At 41.7% G+C, this 21048-nt stretch overlaps 2 protein-coding genes across 4 annotated transcripts in view; both read right to left on the bottom strand.

The window, feature by feature from the left end:
- LOC109875615 (LIM domain kinase 1-like) overlaps window positions 1-13991 on the bottom strand; it is a 64788-nt gene extending 50797 nt beyond the window's left edge. The window contains exons 1-2 of one of the 3 annotated variants that reach the window (XM_020467991.2): window positions 13715-13991; window positions 6561-6660 (exon numbers count right to left, since the gene is read on the bottom strand). In XM_020467991.2, coding sequence (XP_020323580.1) covers window positions 6561-6660; window positions 13715-13772 — 158 coding nt within the window. In that variant the 5' untranslated portion in view covers window positions 13773-13991. Of the gene's footprint in view, window positions 1-428; window positions 639-1093; window positions 1342-6560; window positions 6661-13714 lie in introns of those variants that run through there. The other 2 variants (XM_020467993.2, XM_020467992.2) reach the window with 2 other exon arrangements.
- Window positions 13992-14257: 266 nt separating this feature from the next.
- Window positions 14258-21048, bottom strand: part of LOC109875560 (elastin) — an 85549-nt gene continuing 78758 nt past the window's right edge. Inside the window, exons 60-64 of the mRNA XM_031795769.1 lie at window positions 20864-20905; window positions 19889-19981; window positions 17476-17520; window positions 15993-16061; window positions 14258-15844 (exon numbers count right to left, since the gene is read on the bottom strand). Coding sequence (XP_031651629.1) covers window positions 15795-15844; window positions 15993-16061; window positions 17476-17520; window positions 19889-19981; window positions 20864-20905 — 299 coding nt within the window. The 3' untranslated portion in view covers window positions 14258-15794. The remainder of the gene's footprint in view (window positions 15845-15992; window positions 16062-17475; window positions 17521-19888; window positions 19982-20863; window positions 20906-21048) is intronic.

The raw sequence follows: 21048 nt of genomic DNA, 5'->3' as shown, positions 1-21048 counted from the left end.
ACATGGTCTAAGTTCATAAACACATAGCCTGACAAGCATTGTTCAAATTCATTCTGGACTAAGTCATCTGTAATATTTCTGGTCACGAAAGTGAGAAAAGCAGACATGGAAACGAGGTTTAAAAATAAGGAAGTGATTTCACAGGCCCACCCAAACCACCCTTCTGTCTAGTCTGTGATGCTAACAACATGCTATCTGCTATCACTTCTCCATTAGTAAACAAATACATCCAACTCTAGTCGAGTGAACAGTATTCATGACTAAACTGCGAATTTTAAGCAAGTTGTTTCAATGAGTAGATGTAGAAATACAGGAACATAGTTCTGGAACTGCAACCAAGAGGAACCAAGTACCCCAACGACTCCACTACAGACCACACAACTGCCCATCCTAGCCTTTATGTACATCCATCCAACAAAAGGACTTACTGCTTGCCCTTGATGTGATTCCTGTATCGCTGGTCCCTTCGTAACGTGTTTCCCTTCAGAGACAGGGCCTTGCTATGACAGTCAGGAAACAGGCTCATCTTAACAGCAGCGTATTGAACAGATAATCTATAGAGTAGAGAGGAAACCTGCCGCTACTAAACCACACCACCACACAGCAGCACTGTCACAACCATGAATATCTTCCTCTCTTTCTCTCACACTGCAGCTGCATTCTGGGGCCTCTTTTTTCATTTTTAGTCATGTGTTTCCTGTCCCTGCCCCTGCCCTCGCTCTCCCAGCTTCCTTTGGGAGTGGTGGTGACCCTGTGACATCATAGCCTTTCCCTTCCCTCCTCCTCTTCTCTCCCTTCATCCCTCTGTCTGCCAGACGGCTGGCCTCTCAGTCAAATACAGCTGGCTTCTCACAGCCAGTTAACTACAGCCAGCTTCGCATATTCAACCAAAGTGGGATAAAGGGGCCCCCATCTTCCTAGCCAATACTACTCAATAAAGGGTCCCCCATCTACCTTACTCATTTCCATGTTACGCTATCTGATACCGCACACAAACACATATCCTATTCATCAAAGACAATACAGGCTAGCAGAAAGTACATTTTTTTTATCGATTAAAACCCCTTAACAGTTTCTGTTTCAGTTTACCAACCTTTTCCTGCGACTCTGGTTCCATTCCATTTTGGATGGAGGAGGGAGGAGATGGAAGCCCCTCGGCAAATCAGGTGATGGTTTAGAAGGAGATAACATTTCCTTTAGCCAATTAAGACGATCCTTGAAGAGGAGTCTGTGTCCTAATAGGAATCCTAACAATTCAGGTGATCTTTAAAAAGGAAATGGTGTCTCTTTGTTAAGAGCCTCTGTGGGCAACCTTGTCGCTACCGCAGCACAGAAAGAAAATGTTTTAGGCAGGACACAGAACAGACCTATGAGGATGAGCATACTAGTCTAGCACTGGTACTTTCAAGTTTCACTTCCTTACCGATCCCCCTACAAAATCCCTACTTTCAAAACACAAGTTTCACATCAGTAGCATGGTCAGGAGGGAAAGGCCACAGAGCCTAACAATTCAAAACAAAGAGAGTGGGTGTCTTAAATAGTTGCCACAGAGCCATACAGTACAGCTATAGTATACACTATTATATAATACACCATTATGTAGTGTTAAGGATTTAATCTGCTGTGCTATCCATCAGTTATGACAGATCATGTCACATGAGGACCATTATACCACATCAGTAAGATGAAAAATAACACTGATGTCTAAGGCCATGCAACGACAGCTTGAATCCTCTTTCTAATACCCTTCTGGCCCATCTTTTAAGATAAGTCTAGTGGTTAGAAATATGGTGTATGGCTATTTACAATGAATGCATCAATTTTAAAACAGGTCTTTTAAGATGAGTCCTCGTCTTAAAGAGGCAGAGACAAAGAGAGAAAAACAGACAGAGAGAGAGAGACAGAGAGAAAGAGAAACAGAAATGAGAGGCAGAGAGAAAGAGAAAGAGAGAAGAATGTGCCTTAAGAATGGAAAGGCTCTGGGGGGTTTCTGTTGCATGTCCTTGAGAAATTGACTTCTTTCAGCCTTGGAGGAGTGTGTGTGCGTACAGGAGTGTGTTAGTGTGTCTGTGTGCATATACTGTATGAGCATACGTCTGACCAGCCAGGTATTGATTGAACCTGGATCATCCGTGTGGCAGTACTGTACAGTACAGTACTGTATAGTATTTGTGTGTGTGACCTGCAGGGTTGCCAATGTGCTGACACAACAACAGAGCTTGCTGTCTGTTTTTTAGCCATTGGGGGCAGCAGAGCAAGCTGGCAGAAACAGTTACAGGACCTCGCTCTCTCAAGAGAATATCATTTGTCTGACTTTTGATAGACCATGAACTGATAACTCCTCTATGAATGAGTATGTGAGTAATTTCGTTCTATTAAAAAAGAAGTTATGACATAAAAAAAAAGTTAATACTCGCAAAGAAGGTTACTTTCAAAACAGGTAAATGATGATAGCATTGTGTGTATGAAAAGCATATGTTTTTTTGACCCCTGTAAAGAGACATACCATGTTACCATACCATGTTATTGTTCCTGCTGAGTCAATATCTTTCTACTGTACACCTGCGGTGTACGCACACCGTTCCCAACTTCCCAAGTGTCAAATGTCAAACACTAAACTCACAACATCTACATTACATTCAACAAAGGGCATCCAATCCACCCAAGAGAAAATTCTCCTTAAAGTCCTTCCACTGAGGGCCATCCAAAGAGTCAAGTAGTAGAGATCCAATTCTTGAGGGAGAACTGAAACATCAGTCAATGCCATGGATGCCTGCCTAACAGACTCAGTACACTACCAGAAGGAAACTTGTAAACTGGACTCTATCATCGATTGTAACATAAAACGCCTCTCTCTGAGTTCTGGGAGTGGGGTCAACAGCAAAATCTCCTTACCGGCTTTTAAAAGCATGAATGAAAACTCAATAAAGCTAAACACATGGTTTTGAGCAGTAGGCTTTGTGGTCTCTGGTTTCTCATGGTGAGCCCTGGGACTGCCCCATGCTGAGAGAGTTGGAGGATTGACTAATAGGAACAGGTTGCTCCGTGAGAGCGCCACAGTATTTTCCCATGAAGCTGCTGTTCCTGCTGCCGCTGGCTCTGTGAACAGCGCACACACACACACACACACCACTGGCGTTCTGTGAGGACCATGGAGTTTTTCCACCCCTGAGAATCCCAACAGCCTCCAAATAATCCATTCCAGCTATTTTCCCCCATTTAGTTTATTTTTATCTGCCATTCCAGCACTCACTGAGATTTCAGTTCTACTTGGGGACCAACTAGCTGACGGGATGGTTGGAGTGTGTTTTCGTGATTTTCTTATGTTTAGCCCTAACCCTCTTTTTCCTTCTGTGTTGCTTGAGGGGAGTAGGGGGATGCAGGCGCCTTTCAATAGCCGTCTCAGATCAGGAAAGCCATCTTAATCCCCCCCCCCCTTTTTCCTTTACCATGACACTCCCTCCCTCCCCAAGGGAAGGATCAGAAATATATTACCTCCATATTCTAGACAGACAGGGAGAATTAGAATGTGCCAGCATGCATGTTAGCCCTTAGCTATTCTATCTGTAGGAAGCAGTTACTGTTTTTTTTATTTGTTGTGTTATTGAACAGATAGGACAGTGAAGGGAAGACAGGAAAGGTAAGAGAAATGCAAGTCAGAAAGGCAGTGTGTGGAAGTCGACAAGCCACAAGTTACACAGTTGTAGTAGTGGTAAAAGGTGTCTGACTTGTATGTCCCAACAGGGTCGATGACAGCCAGGTCTTCTCAAAGTAACATTTAGTAGAGAAGGACTTCTTACATTCCACCCACACGGGGCTCAGGTGTGAATTACATTTGTGTGAGAGAAATGGGACCTCTTTTCTGTTCTAGCCTCTTCGCAAAATACATATTATGAACACACACACACACCCTACCGCCTCCCTTAACCCCCATCGAAAGGAGTAGCCAGATGTGTCTCTCCCTCTCATCTCTGGCCCATCTGTATACTCTCTGACTGTCACACACACACAAACGCACGCACACACAAAACTCCAAAACCCTTTTTCGCCTCTCTCCAGTGACCCAGATGTCCTCATCCTCAGATCTCCCGTTGGGTCATCCAGCAGTGCTGTGAGTCACTAATGCAACACCAAGCACCCAGGCCAATTTTCCACACAGAAAAGAGAAACCCCACTAGCAGACTTATCAGAATGAGAACAGTGGATAAAGGATACAGGGGACAGTTTTTACAGAGAGAGCCAGGTTCAGACTAAACACACAGCATCTGACTAATGGATGACACACTGCTGACTACCAGCAAAGGGATTCAAATGGACACAGATCATATGCTGTGACAAGACCTATGTGCATGTATAGCCCATACATATAGCACAACAAAGCACAAACAACTACAAGTGCATGGTGTAGTTAGCGATATGGGCCAGTTTCCAAGATTCAGTAATATGTGTCCTGTAAACCATCCCAAAATGGTCTACTTATGAGGTTAATAAGCTGTGGTAGAACAAGGTAATAACAGTGCCTGTGTGGGTCATTTTGAATGATTTCTAAATGAGAAACATATCAAAAGAGATATCCTCTGAGTGTGACAGGGTGATCTGATCTCCTGCTTCCTGAAACTAGGTTTGTCATCCCAAGAACACAGAGTGTAAAACCGAAAATAAACTAAAGAGACAGGGTGGGAGCAATTATGTAAGCAAGACGACGACGACGACAACAACAACAGGCAGTGTCCTATTAATAACATCCCAATCACCAGCGGGCACACTACTTTCTGGGAAAAACTGTCTGGTTTTCAAGCAGAGTGAAACAACTTCACCAGCTCCTGGATTAATTAGTTAGTCAGTATAAAGGGGAGTTGCACAACCAGGGAGGGCTGATGTTTGTCACGGTCTGTCAACCAGGGAGGGCTGATGTTTGTCACGGTCTGTCAACCAGGGAGGGCTGATGTTTGTCATGGTCTGTCAACCAGGGAGGGCTGATGTTTGTCACGGTCTGTCAACCAGGGAGGGCTGATGTTTGTCACGGTCTGTCAACCAGGGAGGGCTGATGTTTGTCATGGTCTGTCAACCAGGGAGGGCTGATGTTTGTCACGGTCTGTCAACCAGGGAGGGCTGATGTTTGTCACGGTCTGTCAACCAGGGAGGGCTGATGTTTGTCACGGTCTGTCAACCAGGGAGGGCTGATGTTTGTCACGGTCTGTCAACCAGGGAGGGCTGATGTTTGTCATGGTCTGTCAACCAGGGAGGGCTGATGTTTGTCACGGTCTGTCAACCAGGGAGGGCTGATGTTTGTCACGGTCTGTCAACCAGGGAGGGCTGATGTTTGTCACGGTCTGTCAACCAGGGAGGGCTGATGTTTGTCACGGTCTGTCAACCAGGGAGGGCTGATGTTTGTCACGGTCTGTTGCATCACATACTGTACATATAGAACAGCATCATTGGGCGGAGGGAGGTTCTGTGGCCATGTTAAGTTCAAGTTTAGGTCAGTGATGGGGTGTAGATTAACTAATTTTACAACTACTCTCGTTACTGTAATTGCGTAGCTTTTCTGAAAACTTGTACTTTTTTTTGTATTTTTCAGCCAGTAATTTGACTTCTACTTTTTACTTCTAAATTTCATTAAAATAACAGTACTTCTACTTGAGTAGGATATTTCAGTACTTTTTACACCACTGGAAGAGGGCGATTGAAAGTGAGGTGAGTGAGTGAGGAAAAGAGGGAGTGAGTGAGAGAAAGAGTGTGAATGGGTGAGTGAGTTCATGTCAGCCAGTCCCATGGACAAGTAACAAGTAACAGAGGATGGATTGAATGGGTGAAATAATTATTTCTGGAGTCTGAAGTATAATGAAGTCTGGCAGATGTACTGTTTATGCACTTCATTTTGTATTGCTTTTTTATTTATCAATAAATATGTATTGCTTTGTATGTTTGACTTATTTTTGAAATGTTAATAATATATTTTTGGCAAATCCTTTTTAACATACAGATGTGCCTTGTTGCAACTCATAAAATAAATGAACTTAGTTTCTGCTGTACATTTATTTCCTCTCTTCCTTTTTCAATACAATGCATGGAAAAGATCATGTGTAACAACGTTCAGGTAACCTTAGCAAAATTTGATAATTATCAAGGTCAATGTTGCTATTTTAAAATTAACTCAATTTTAAATTCAATTTTAAAATTAAAAATCAATTTTAAATGCACAGTGTTTCCTCTGACACATAGGTGCGGCTGGCTTCCGGGTTGGATGCGCGCTGTGTTAAGAAGCAGTGCGGCTTGGTTGGGTTGTGTATCGGAGGACGCATGACTTTCAACCTTCGTCTCTCCCGAGCCCGTACAGGAGTTGTAGCGATGAGACAAGATAGTAGCTACTAAACAATTGGATACCACGAAATTGGGGAGAAAACGGGGTAAAAAAAATATATATATATATATAAAAGAAATCCAAAACTAGTCATTATGAATAAGACAAGTAGCATGAACATCAGTTGTCTGTCAAAAGATTGACAGGAGAAGAGACTGACTGATCAGTGAGAGGAGACTGTTTAAGCAGCACTCACCTGAAGCATACAGTGTGCCAGTCATTGTTGAGTGCCTGGAGATACTGTTCATCATAGATCCGTTGTCTGCATCCCGCACACACGGGCAAGCTTCTGCCAGCTGTAATACATGACACACACACAGTCAGTGGACAGATCAAAGGACAACATGTGCGGACAGACCCCTTCCCTTTTTCCACATTTCCATATTCTAAAATTGATTAAATTAATGTTTTTCCTCATCAATCTACACATAATACCCCATAATGACAAAGAGAAACAATGTTTTTAGAAATGTTTGCAAATTTATACAAAATAAAAACAGAAATACCTTATTTACATAAGTATTAAGACCCTTTGCTATGAGACTCAAAATTGAGCTCAGGTGCATCCTGTTTCCATTGATCATCCTTGAGATGTTTCTACAACTTGATTGGAATCCTCCTGTGGTAAATTAAATTGATTGGACATGATTTGAAAAAGGCACACACCTGTCTATATAAGGTCCAACAGTTGACAGTGCATGTCAGAGCAAAAACCAAGCCATGAGGTCGAAGAAATCAGGATTGTGTCAAGACACAGATCTGGGGAAGGGTACAAAAACATTTCTGCAGCCTTGAAGGTCCCCAAGAACACAGTGGCCTCCATAATTCTTAAATGGAAGAAGTTTGGAACCACAAAGACTTTTCCTAGAGCTGGCCGCCCGGCCAAACTGAGCAATCGGGGGGGAAGGGCTCCAGAATCTAATGGTAACTCTGACAGGGCTCCAGAATTCCTCAGTTAAGATGGGAAAACCTTCCAGAAGGACAACCATCTCTGCAGCACTTCACCAATCAGGCCTTCATGGTAGAGTGCCCAGAAGGAAGTCACTCCCCAGTAAAAGGCACGACAGCCCACTTGGAGCTTGACAAAAGGCACCAAGGACTCTCAGACCATGAGAAACCAGATTCTTTGGTCTGATAAAAGTAAGATTGAACTCTTTGGCCAGAATACCAAGCGTCACGTCTGGAGGACGCCTGGCACCATCCCTAAGGTGATGCGCGATGTTGGCAGCATCATGCTGTGAGGATGTTTTTCAGGGGCAGGGACTGTGAGACAAGTCAGGATCGAGGGAAAGATGAACAGAGCAAAGTACAGAGAGATCCTTGATGAAACGACTCTAAGCACACAGCCAAGACAATGCATGGGTTTGCTTCTGGACAAGTCTCTGAATGTCCTTGAGTGGTCCGGCAAGAGCCCGGACTTGAACCCGAACAAACATCTCTGGAGAGACCTGAAAATAGCTGTGCAGCAACGTAACCCATCCAACCTGACAGAGCTTGAGAGGATCTGCAGAGAAAATGGGAGAACCTCACCAAATACAGATGTGCCAAGCTTGTAGCATCATACCCAAGAAAACTCAAGGCTGTAATCACTGTCAAAGGTGCTTCAACAAAGTACTGAGTAAAGGGTCTGAATAGTTATGTAAATGTGATATTTCAGTTTTTATATTTTTAGACATTTGCACACCCAAAAAATGTAAACCTGTTTTTTTTTTCTTTGTCATTATGGGGTATTGTGTGTAGAATGAGGAGGGGGAAAAAACAATTTATTCCATTTTAGAATAAGGCTGTAACATAACAAAATGTGGAAAGAATCAAGGGATCTGAATACTTATCACTGCTGGTGATGGAGTATGTCAATATATTATTGATCAAGGGTTGATAGCTCTGTTTCAGTGGAAAATGCTTTAAAAAGCCTGACAAGTACTTAAAAGCGAGTCTTCAACTATATTTCTGGTTAACTTAATTGTTTTTTTTTTCAATGCACGTCACTGCCAGACAAACGTAATAATGTAAGATTACTGTTGACACCAAATGACACATACTTTCTATACAAACTAAACCATAGCACCAGTTAGACAGCTAAAAATAGTTTTCATCAAATGACCCTCAGTAGCTTCAAGGCACAAAATCACCCAATTTCATAATGGAGGGAAATTATCCTCATTTAAGATAAGTTGATAAAATGTGGGATATTTTCAGGGGCAAATGTGGCTTTTATCTTTTACTACAGTTCTTAGAAGCAGAGCTTTGGAGCGGTGGATTAACAAAGAACCACATTAATGTATTCTATGCTGCTTTTACTTGTGGAAGGATGTAGGTGTGTGTGTGTGTGTGTGTTTAGAATTATCACAAGAGCATTTGATTTCCCTGTAAATCCAGAATGAGAAAAGTGTGGATGTGGTAATCACACAGGAACATGGTGTCAGAAATAAATGACTATTTATTTGTAGAGGATGAATAAGATGAACCACAACATAAGATTATGTTCATATGTGAGCAATGGAAAGTTTCATCTGAGAGAGAAAGAGGGGAAGAAGCAAAGGAGTGAGAGGGAGTCAGAGAGAAATATTGACAGAGCGAGACGAGAGAGAGAACAGCGAGCAAGAGCCAGAAAGCTGCCACAAAGTGCTTGGATCTTCATAAATCGGTTTCCTCGTTTTACATTTGTCATTGTGACTTGTCACTGCCTTTTAGGGTTCAGTGAGTCCATTCAACTTTATTCCAGAGGTCTTGGCAGCCCTTAAAAAGTTATTGGCTTCATCACAAATGGCACCCTATTACCTATATAATGCACTACATTTGACCAGAGACCTATGGGCCCTATTCCCTATGTCAGTGTTTCCCAACCCTTGTCCTTGGGTACCCCCAACAGTACACATTTTATTGTAACCCTGGACAAGCACACCTGCTTCAACGTGTCAACTAATCATCAGGCACTCAATGAGCTGAATGAGGTGTGTTTGTCCAGGGCTACAACACTAAGGTGTACTGTTGTGCTCGAGGACCAGGGTTTGGATACATTTCCCTATATAGTGCACTAATTTGACCAGAGTTCTATGGGCCCTGGACAAAACGAGTGCTCTATAAAGGGAATAAGGTGCCATTTGGGACATACACCTAGATACAGTGGGGTCCAAAATTATTGACGCCATTGATAAAGATGACCAATAGTGACTGTATAAAATAAAAAATACAAATACTGAGCTATATTGTAAAAAACAAATAACTTGGGAAATCGTGTTCTTTTATAATAATATAATTGCTCAGAGAAAGAGATTTTGTTTAACAAGTAATAATTCATACCACCATGATATGCTAACCTCTCGTTATTGGCAATGGTGAGAGGTTAGCATCTTGGGGGTAATTTTATTTGTCACATGCTTTGTAAACAACAGGTGTAGAATAACAGTGAAATTATTACTTACAGGTCCTTCCAAAAAATGCAGAGAGAAAGAAAATGACAAAATAATAGATAAGTAATAATAAATACACAATGAGTAATGACAACTTGGTTATATACAGTACCAGTTAAGCATTTGGACACACCTACTCATTCATACGTTTTTCTTTATTTTTTACTATTGTCTGCATTGTAGAATAATAGTGAAGACATCAAAACTATAAAATAACACATATGGAATCATGTAGTAACCAATAAAGTGTTAAACAAATCAAAATATATTTTATATTTGAGATTCTTCAAAGTAGCCACCCTTTGCCTTGATGGCAGCTTGGCACACTCTTTGCATTCTCTCAACCAGCTTCACCTGGAATGCTTTTCCAATAACCTTGGAGTTCCCACATATGCCGAGCACTTGTTGACTGCTTTTCCTTCCCTCTGCTGTCCAACTCATCCCAAACCATCTCAAGTGGGTTGTCGGGGGATTGTGGAGGCCAGGTCATCTGATGCAGCACTCCATCACTCTCCCTTTTCATCATATAGCCCTCACACAGCCTGGAGGTGTGATGGGTCATTGTCCTGTTGAAAAACAAATGATTGTCCCACTAAGCACAAACCAGATGGGATGGTGTTTCGCGGTAGAATGCTGTGGTAGCCATGCTGGTTAAGTGTGCCTTGAATTATAAATAAGTCACTGACAGTGTCACCAGCAAAGCACCCCCACACCTCCTCCTCCATGCTTCACGGTGGGGAACCACACATGCGAAGATCATTCTTTCACCTACTTCGCGTCTCACAAAGACATGGCGGTTGGAACCAAAAATCAAACATTTGGACTCATCAGACCGAAGGACAGATTTCCACCTGTCTAATGTCCATTGCTCGGGTTTCTTGACCCAAGCAAGTCTCTTCTTCTTATTGGTGTCCTTTAGAAGTGGTTTCTGTGCAGCAATTTGACCATGAAGGCCTGATTCACACAGTATCCTCTGAACAGTTGATGTTGAGATGTGTCTGTTACTTGAACTCTGTGAAGCATTTATTTGTGCTGCAATTTCTGAGGCTGGTAACTCTAATGAACTTAACTCTGGGTCTTCCTTTCCTGTGATGCTGCTCATGAAAGCCAGTTTCATTATAGCGCTTGATGATTTATACGACTGCCCTTCAAGTAACTTACAAAGTTCTTGAAATGTTCCGGATTGACTGACCTCCATGATGGACTGTTGTTTCTCTTTGCTTATTTGAGCTGTTGTTGCCATAATATGAACTTGGTCTTTCACCAAATAGGGCTATCTTCTGTATACCCCTCTACCTTGTTACAACACAACTGATTTTATCAAATGCAAGAAGGAAAGATATTACAAAAAGTACCTTTTAACAAGGCACACCTGTTAATTGAAATGAATTCGAGTGACTACTGTAATTGTACAGTCTTCTAAATGGCATTACTTTGGCAGTTAGTGGAAGAGCAGTTCAATGCTCCAGCTGATCTAACAATGGAAACCTGATCTTGCAGCGAAATATCTGGTCGATCTTTTCTTTTTCACAAATGTTTTAGTGTAGGCTATATAATTTGCCTCCCCTAAGTCATTGACAGTATTATGTATACTCAACTTCCAAAATATAGTGCACTATAAATGGGATAGGGTGCCATTTGGGACACACACAAGATATTTGCTGGGCAATGGGTCCCTTCCCCTGCAGTGGTTCAATATTAGGAAGTCAGCGCTGGAGTAGTTGTATTGATTGTATTGGCCAACACATCTACTCTGCACTAATGGCCCTCTCCCAGCCTCTCTCTGACTGATCTGCTTTCCCTGACGACCGCTGGTGTTGCGTCTCAAGAGGGCCAGACTCCAGTCCATCACAAACTGATACACAGACACATGGAGTCAGCAGCACTAGTCAGATGCCCTGTCTCTGTCACAACTCACATAGACGCAGGCAGGCGCGCATGCACACACACAAATATTATGCATGTGCATGCACAAACACACAGCGCACACACACACTTGTATGGGCGCACACACATTTACTCAGCTCTGATAAAGGGTGACACTCGAGTTCGGGTGCAGTCATTCACGCTGATATGAGCTAAACATTCTGTAATCAAATCAAATTGAATGTTATTGGTCACATACACATGTTTGGCAGATGTTATTGCGGGTGTAGTGAAATATTTGTGTTTCTAGCTCCAACAGTGCAATAATATCTAACAATTTCACAACAATACACACAAATCTAAAGGAATGGAATTAAGAATATATAAATGGGCAATGTCAGAGCAGCATTAGAGTAGAATACAGTATATACATATGAGATGAGTAATGTAAAATATGTAAACATTATTAAAGTGACTAGTGTTAGTGTTCCATTATTAAAGTGGCCAGTTATTTCAAGTCTAAGTATATAGGGCAGCAGCCTGGCTGTTTAACAGTCTGATGGCCTTAAATTGAAGCTGTTTTTTAGTCTTGCGGTCCCGGCTTTGATGCACTTGTACTGACCTCGCCTTCTGGATGATAGTGGGGTGAACAGCCAGTGGCTCGGGTGGTTGTTGTCCTTGATGATCTTTTTGGCCTTCCTGTGACATTGGGTGCTGTAGGTGTCCTGGAGGGCAGGTAGTTTGCCCCCGGTGATGCATTGGGCAGACCGTACCACCCTCTGGTGAGCCCTGCGGTTGGGGGCGGTGCAATTGCCATACCGGGCGGTGATACAGCCTGACAGGATGCTCTCAATTGTGCATCTGTAAAAGTTTGTGAGGGTTTTAGGTGCCAAAACAAATTTCTTCAGCCTCCTGATGTTGAAGAGGCACTGTTGCATCAATGTGGATAGGGGGGTGCTCCCTCTGCTGTTTCCTGAAGTCCGCGATCAGCTCCTTTGTTTTGTTGACGTTGAGTGTGAGGTTATTTTCCTGGCAGCACACTCTCAGGGTCATCACCTCCTCCCTGTAGGCTGTCTCATCATGGTTGGTTATCAGGCCTGATGCTGTGTGTCAGTGTCACACAATGCAAGGCCCAAGTGCATACCATTTTCATCTCTGAACAAAATCTGATTTCAACAACCTGTTAAGTGAACCTGCATTAGTAGGAATATACTACTAGTAATTGTACACCCTTCTAGTGGCATTACTTTGACAATTAGTGGAAGAGCAGTTTAATGATCCAGTTGATCTTACTATGGAAACCAGATCCTGCAAAGGAATTTCTAGTCGATTACCCCTCCTGTGAGGACCCAGTAACAACATTGTCCAATCAGATATTTAGGCGCCCTATCCTGTTGATATTACTAGGCTACTTGTCATAGACAAGTTTCCTACCTATCCTCTTTCATAAATGTTATATTGTAGGCTACATTATTATGTATATTCAACTTCCACAATATAGGCTAGTGGGCTAGCTAAAGTATCAGTGGAACTAGTTACATTGCAACTAGGCTAAACAGGAATGGAATGCCAAGAAAGGGTATTGATTATTTAAAAGAAAGTCTAACTATCAGTTTTGAAGTTGTGTTGTTGTGGGTCAGAGCAGTGCTGTGGTTTCAATGTCCCATGTCATTTGTATTTAATTAGATTGAACTAACCAAAACATTAACAGTTCTAATACCCAAATTATTATACTTCTAAACACCATCCCGGACGTGTTATCATTATGCAGCGGGCTTGTGTTACTCAGAAATAAAATAGAACGACTACCTACTTGTGTTATTGCAGCAAAACAAGGACATTCTTTATTGATCATTCTCAAAGAATACATGTCACCAATCTCACCCTGCAAAAACACCATAAACAATGTATATATTGTGTTGTTTATTATGAATTCAGTGTAGCATCTCTGTTATCGAGCGATGAAGGGTTCACTACACTAGCTCTAATAACATCTCCCGCCCTGACACGTTTCAAGACACCCGCTATCGTCTTTCCAGAGAAAAACTGCGTATCGAAAACTTGAACTCACCTTCCTCCTCTCCCATACGTTCGTCCTTCCAGTTACAACAGAACAGCATCAACCTCATTCACTCTCCGACTCGGAGCTCTATGAGAGCCTGCCTCTGATGAACAGATAACCGGTCTAGTAGTGTTGTATGTGGGTATATGGGTATATGCAGCCCGCTGGACGCCCCTTACAGCTTGACACTAATTCGAAAGATATTCTGCGATTCATTCGAAGAAGAGAGGATGGGCGAATTAAAACATTCCGGCAGGGGACAGGAAGCTATGGGTTGGCCAACCGACAACAATCCCTGGAATTTTTGTCTGCGCAGCAAAAGCACAAGCAACTGAGGGCAGAGAGGAAGGGATGCGCAGTGCACCCATCACAGAAATGAGCTGTATCATCTAGTCTACGAGAACAGGCTGGAATAGGCTAGTTGCATTAATAAAAGACTAGCCTACCTTCAGCCATTTTAAAGTTCTTGAATAACATTTGAGCCATTGATTCATTTTGATATGTTGGTGCAGTTTTGGTGCAGATGGAAAAACGCTGATGCCTGGGCACAAATGTGTATTCATTAAAACAATTTTATTTAGTTTTTTTACTGAAGCAAATAAAAGGTCGGTATTGCTGGGCACAAGTCAAATGTGCTGTGAAAATTAAAAAGTAGAAAACCCCATAATTCCTTATTTTCTTCTGTTTAAATCAGATGAATACTATACCACGGCACAGGGCAGCAGCCCCTGACAGGTGCGGCTCACACAGTTCATAAAAACCATCACGGAGTAGGCTACAATAACTGAAGAGAGTGAGAGTCATGATAACCTAGGGCTATTACTACAACATACAGTTAGTTGCCTTATTCTAGATTACACAAATCTGGAGATAGTCTACTTTTCTGACCAGAAACATTTGAAACTTGAATAATGAGAGGCAATTTGCATAAATTAAACTATAACTGCATGTGAAACTAGAATGATTCCAAATATGCATAACATTCTAGGCACTTAATCTTGGACACCAGAAAAATTATACATAATTAAGAAAACAAAATGTTCATGTCATACATACATAATGTACAATACATGCCAGAGCAGTATTGAAAGGATTTGAATTTTACTTTTACATTTTTGTAAAACCTGCATTTCTAAAAACTAAAAACATACAAATCATTTAAGAAACAAAACACACTGCATTTCAAATGATTGGTACAAACCGACACAATGTATGATATGAATATCACTAAAGGTCACCTAAAAATCTTTTGAACACCTTTGGATTGATTGTCATTAGCTTTCCCACATTCAGAGCAAAACCTGCTCTTCATACTTCACAAGTTTGGCGGAAATCAAGGTAAGAAGGCTGAAGATAGGCTACTTAAACCATGGCACTTAAAATAGTTACTGATGGCAGATGGACTGTGAAACCTGTGCCCACACACACCCGCTATGCCACTGCTATTTCACCCAGGGCTATAAATAGCAGCAGAGATGATAGAAAGCCAGAGGAGGCAGTTCTGATACATGGCCAAAGTTTATCAGCACTTTACCAACCACACCTCTTGAAGCTCAACCCTTAGTTTGACGTGTCAGTATGTGAAGATCTCCAACTTTGGTACACACAGACACTAAGCAATTGGGGATACTGCAGTAGAGGGATGTACTGTCACAGAACTGGTGCTTCTATGGCTGGAGAATCTTTCACATTCTCCTATCTACCCAAACACACACACATCTATGGCAACACGTGCAAGCGCACACGTACACACAGCCACATAGGCAAACGTCCACACAAACACGCCCACACACATGCACGCACACACAACTACTGAGTATAGCTACTAAAAGGGGAGCATCGCAGGCATGTCAGTAAGAGATGATGAGCACCATGACCACTGTAACGATAAAGGCACAATCAATAACACCAAGTCACATCAAATGTGTGCAAAAGTCTGGGTCGGTGGGTTTGTATAAAACATATCAAATAAAGTACAACATATCTTTACATACTGTAATGGGGGATTTTGTGCATATAAAATGTACATTCTAGATAATGCAGTAGCACCATTGTTTCTTGAAATTCAACTTCTTCTCAAGAACATCCTCTACTTCCGCCTTCCACAGTATTTGCTTTGGCATCCAGCAGCAACTCCTCCTGTTCAGAAACCACATTGGAAAAGAGGATATTTTAAATGCATGCATTTGAAAGACGGTTTGGATTCATGCATTTCTACTTGGTTTGGAACCAGATTTAAGAATTGTTTTGGTCACATGCCAGAGGATGTGTGTGTGTTTTATCGTACCTGGTCTGTAGCCACCTCCTCCTGCTCCACCAAGGAAGCTCTGGAGTGGGCCATACTTGGCTGCTTTGGCTGTGAAAAAAGTTAGTGACAGTGTTGGCAAGTAATATCCTGAACAACTCTAATGTGTTTTTCTAACCACACTGCACAGATGGGTAAACTTTATGGACATCTGTTGCTTGACCACTGCAGCCAAGAGCCCCAGTAAGCCTGGTGAGTCAGTTAGCATACGCTAACAGGTTGGCTAACAACAAACACTAACAGGTTGGCTGTCCGCATATGCTAGATACAGAGGGGCTATTGATATTCACTTGTGTTGCGACTGCAACAGATGCTCCAAATCAGTAGTGTTAATGAATAATTCTCAGCTATTACAAATGTATTGATTTGAACTGCAGGTATCCTACAGTAGGTTGTAGTCTGTACTCAGAGGTGTGAGCGGTATGTGTGTAATATAATGGGAATACTACTTGATCTATGCACCATAAAGGGGCCTACATTGATAACAAGTAATAATTTATGATACTGTATTAGCACAGATAATTGGCAATAGCACATCATTTGGCATAATGTAGATTAGACATTTAGACCATTCTTGTGATAAGTGTAAACATGTGAAAGATTTAAATAGTTTTAAATAGTTATATAAAAACCCATGTGAGTGTAAGTCTTATCTACTAAAAGTAATAAGAGCTAAGATATAGCTGAAAAAGTGGATTCCAATTAGTCAAGAACATATGCTGGGTAATTTCTCCCCTGGCAGTGCCAGTATACAGTTGTGGGCTCCTAGCAAACATATGCGCTGACAGAGAAGGCTGGTGGGAGGAGCTATAGGAGGATGGGCTCATTGCAAATACTGGAATGGAATAAATGGAATGGTATCAAACACTCCGTTCCATATATATTCCATTCCAGCCATTACAATGAGCCCATCTTCCTTACAGCTCTTCCCACCAGCCTCCTCTGGCGCAGCACTACAGAAACAGACTGACAGTGACTGTTGTGAATTTATTTTAGGTTAATATCCCAAAGATTTCCACGCAATATCAGCACAGCACTACTGGAGTAGCACATCAAATCCTCTAAATCCTGACCTGTCATAGGTTTTATTAAACTAGCTGAGAAAAACCTGCCTTGCTTTTTGAAACATAATCCCACCGTCAGTAATCTTCCCTGTGCTCAGGAAAATTCAGATTATCAGACTCCACTAGGCATTGGTTGGTACACCATCTGCACTGACAAGTACTCACTGTTCTCTCACCCCCCCCCATCCTCTCATTCTAATCTCATCCAAATAATCTTATGTGATGTCATCCTCCGCTAAGAACTGACTGATTATAATCAAATAGGAAATGTACCAGGTGTAAGAGAAAATCTGATCATTTCAAGCAAATCTTTCCCCCTTGCACTGGCTGTGTGGTGTAACGTTTGGCTGAGTAGGACAACAGTTACTTTTCAAGAGGCGAAAGAAGGAAGACACCAGTACCTTGTTGAGGAGTCAGTGGTGCCGTCTGGCCTGCTCCATATGCTCCTAGTAAACAGACAACGTTTAAACTTAAGAAAAAGCATTTGGAGTTTGGAAAGAATTAGATGATTTTTGCTAAGGGCGATTCATGTTTAAAATAGCACAATGTAGTAGAATCTTAAAACACTTTGATCAGAGAGTTTTTAGATAGAGGGTGAGAGACCTGAAGACCCTTTCTTCATTGTGCATTGGAACACACAAAGCAACCAAAACACACTTGGTCAGACAGATAACCAATGGAAAGAGCCGGTGTTTTGGTGAGTCATGAACTAGAATGATCAGTATGGGACTTTCTCAGTCAAAACAGGTATAGTCATAAGCACACTATCAATCTGATTAGGAAACAGCAGACATCACATAATCACAAGGGGATTTTACCCATGTAATGATGACGTGCTTTGGAATTTATGTAAGACAAAATGTAGAGACTTTTCAAGAAAGTGCGATTATGTTTGAGCATTATGTGATAAAGTAACAACCACATGCTTTTACTAATACTGCAATAGCAAAATACCATTTTTTGGTCTCATTACTGTCTTTGTAAACAAATAGTAAAACATGAATAGATATATAGTAAACAAGCACACTGCAATTGTAAAGCATTCACTGATGCCAGAAATAACATTCATCACCTGTATCTGTTTTGTCAGTAAACAGTCTGCATTTCAGACTAGACAGGAATATGCAGCAGAGCTCATTAAGTCATCCAAAAACCAATTAATTATTCCCAAGGGTGGTCACACCATTGAGACATGCTGAATTAAATCATTATTTTTAATCATGTCAAATGTAAGAAATTGGAAATGAACGGTATTTATATGTTAAAAGAAAAAAAGCTACCAATAGAGATTTGCTTCATTTCAAATATAGTGCTAGACATCATCATCATCATGTTGCCAGACAAAAGTCATTGACAATTCAAGTTAACTCTATATCATCAGTAATAATAGGAATTGGGACTTTTACATTTGAAGCTGTAAATTGAGGAGGTTACCAGGAGTGTTTGATGTTTTCTGTGTGTGGGCAATATTTACACCATGGTAGCAAAACATTAATACCTGATTTGCATGGTCAGAGTAGCTATCTGATTCACAGAAGCTACAGTAAACGTGAGAGTAATTAGGGACTACGCTCTGAGAGAGAGAGAGAGAGAGAGAGAGAGAGAGAGAGAGAGAGAGAGAGAGAGAGAGAGAGAGAGAGAGACCAACATTCCAAACACCACCTCAATCAAAAAACAATGATGATTATTTTCATAAACATTTAAGTGCTCAGAGCACCCAATGTTCCCCCTCAATTAATTTAATTAGGGGAAACTAAACCAGGTATGGGGAAGTTGGCTGTTCCTTTCAATTGTCTCTAGATCAGTTCCCTTCTCTCTTTCTCTGGTTAGCTCTAATAGGAAAGCAACAGGCCTGAGGGCTGTCTGTCGTTCTGGGTTACTTGTCTGTCGACAATTCGGCTTTAGTTCACTTCCTGATGCAGGCAGAAACAGGGGTAATCATGGGCAGTGAAAGATCCACCAGCACTCTGAGTCAGGTTGAATTTTTGCTTTTATATTTTGTATTTACAGTGCAGCTGGAAATGTAGAGAGGGAGACAGATAGTAGGGGCATAGACAGAGGGTGGCTGAGACAAGGCTCACACCCCTGTTGCCAGTGGGCATATGTGGTCAGGATAATAGGTCAGGTTTAATTGACAGCTATTCTTTTGATGGTTCTGTTGAGGGGCTAGCCTATTTGACCTTGAAATAACTGTTGGCGACTATTTCTTAGTATTAAACTCAGTTTTGCAAAATTATGTCAAGTCTGTCAAAAGTCTAAACTTACGGCCAATCAACACTTCTCTACATTTACTGTAAGTGAATGATTGGGGCATGCTTACAAAGGGGAACTCAAAGTGAATGCCCTTGCTTCCGCTATCTTCACTGGATAGTAAAGATGAACAAATACAATAAATCGAACACATCTATCAAATTTGGTTCAAACCACAAGTTCTTTTTGTTCTACTTTTATCTTTATAGTTCCTGGGTCACAACATCCCATTCTCTGTAAAAAGCTATAACAGCTAAAAACGGTTTTTCTCCTTTTCCCCTTGTCTCTCTAGATGATAAATGGCTCTGTGCTGTTGTCTCTGTGGTAGTTGCCACTGATAAATGGCACCGTCAGTGTTCACGATGATCCTTGGGGTTCACAATACAAAACATGCAATACAAAATAACCTTTATGGAAAATGACCATCACCCCCCCCCCCCCCCCCACACACACACACACACGCTATACATAAGAGATACTGTAATAACAATAACCCCATGTTTATGTACACATACTGTACACACAGTGCATCTGATTATCACATATAGCGGTTATACACGTTACCCGGGTAGGCTTGCTGTGGGTAGCCGCCACCTTGCTGTGGGTAGCCCCGTTGTTGTGGGTAGCCACCTCCGTAATTTGGGACCGCACCAGCACCTGCAAGGGTAACACAGCAAAAATGAACAAAACAACAACACAAAGCAACACTACATATACTGTATACAATGTATATACTGGTCTACATTTAGACAGGGTTACATACCCTACTGCAGCTTTGGTGTCAGACTTAACTTAAGCATGGCTTTTTCCTCAACAATCAATGGCCAAGCCCAGAACACAACCAGTCAAATGACAACATACAGTATGAACTGAGAGGTAGCATCAGGTCATATGCATTGTGAATGCATATTTACCAGGCCAGTGTGTTTATTCAAACTATTTAGCTACAGTATTTATCAAAAGGCTAATGGTGCTGAATTCTCCTTGGGTAACAACATTTGCATACAGTATTAGCAAAGTTGTACCATATGTGATAGCATGTGAAACAGGCAATATGTTGTACTGTGGGGTGCTCTGCTCTCTGTGTCAGGGAATATTTGACCAATGGTTGGTGGATAATAGCCTGCAGGCATTGACTAGTCAGTATCCGTGGAGCCTGAGGCAGAGAGCAGTCTCTCCACTGCTGGACCAGCGTGATAACATTCATCCCGAACAGCGAGGGAGAGGAGGAGAGGAGAGGATGCTGAAAGTTCCACAACCTTGGTGATACACTTCCAATCCTGAACATAGTCAAAACCCTGCCAATGTGTCAACATAATCCTAACCATATGAAGACATGATATGTGCCTTGCTAGTCTTGCGATGTCTGACTTGTCAGAGAAGTCTTTTCATCACAGTGTTTTGACAGTGAGTCTTAGTGAGGTGACACTATCCTGCTACCTATGTGTGTGCATTTTTACCAGTTTATGAACATGAGGATGAAACCTCACAATTAACTACAGTAAACTACAGAAACTACAGCAGGACAGTCAGTCTCACCTGGATTATAACCAGCACCACCAGCACCCAGGTTACCATAACCTATTGAACAGGAGAGAGTGGAGCATTACTGAAGAGTTGAGATATAGTTGAACGATTTTCAAATACTATTTGAACCCAGGTCTGCTGTCGAATATGGCTAAACTGTAGGCAGGAACATCTTGTATACAATGATGGAATCCTAC

This window comes from Oncorhynchus kisutch, linkage group LG18, assembly GCF_002021735.2.
Source record: "Oncorhynchus kisutch isolate 150728-3 linkage group LG18, Okis_V2, whole genome shotgun sequence".
Classification (NCBI taxonomy): Eukaryota; Metazoa; Chordata; class Actinopteri; order Salmoniformes; family Salmonidae; genus Oncorhynchus; species Oncorhynchus kisutch.
This window is presented reverse-complemented; position numbering and strand designations above follow the sequence as displayed.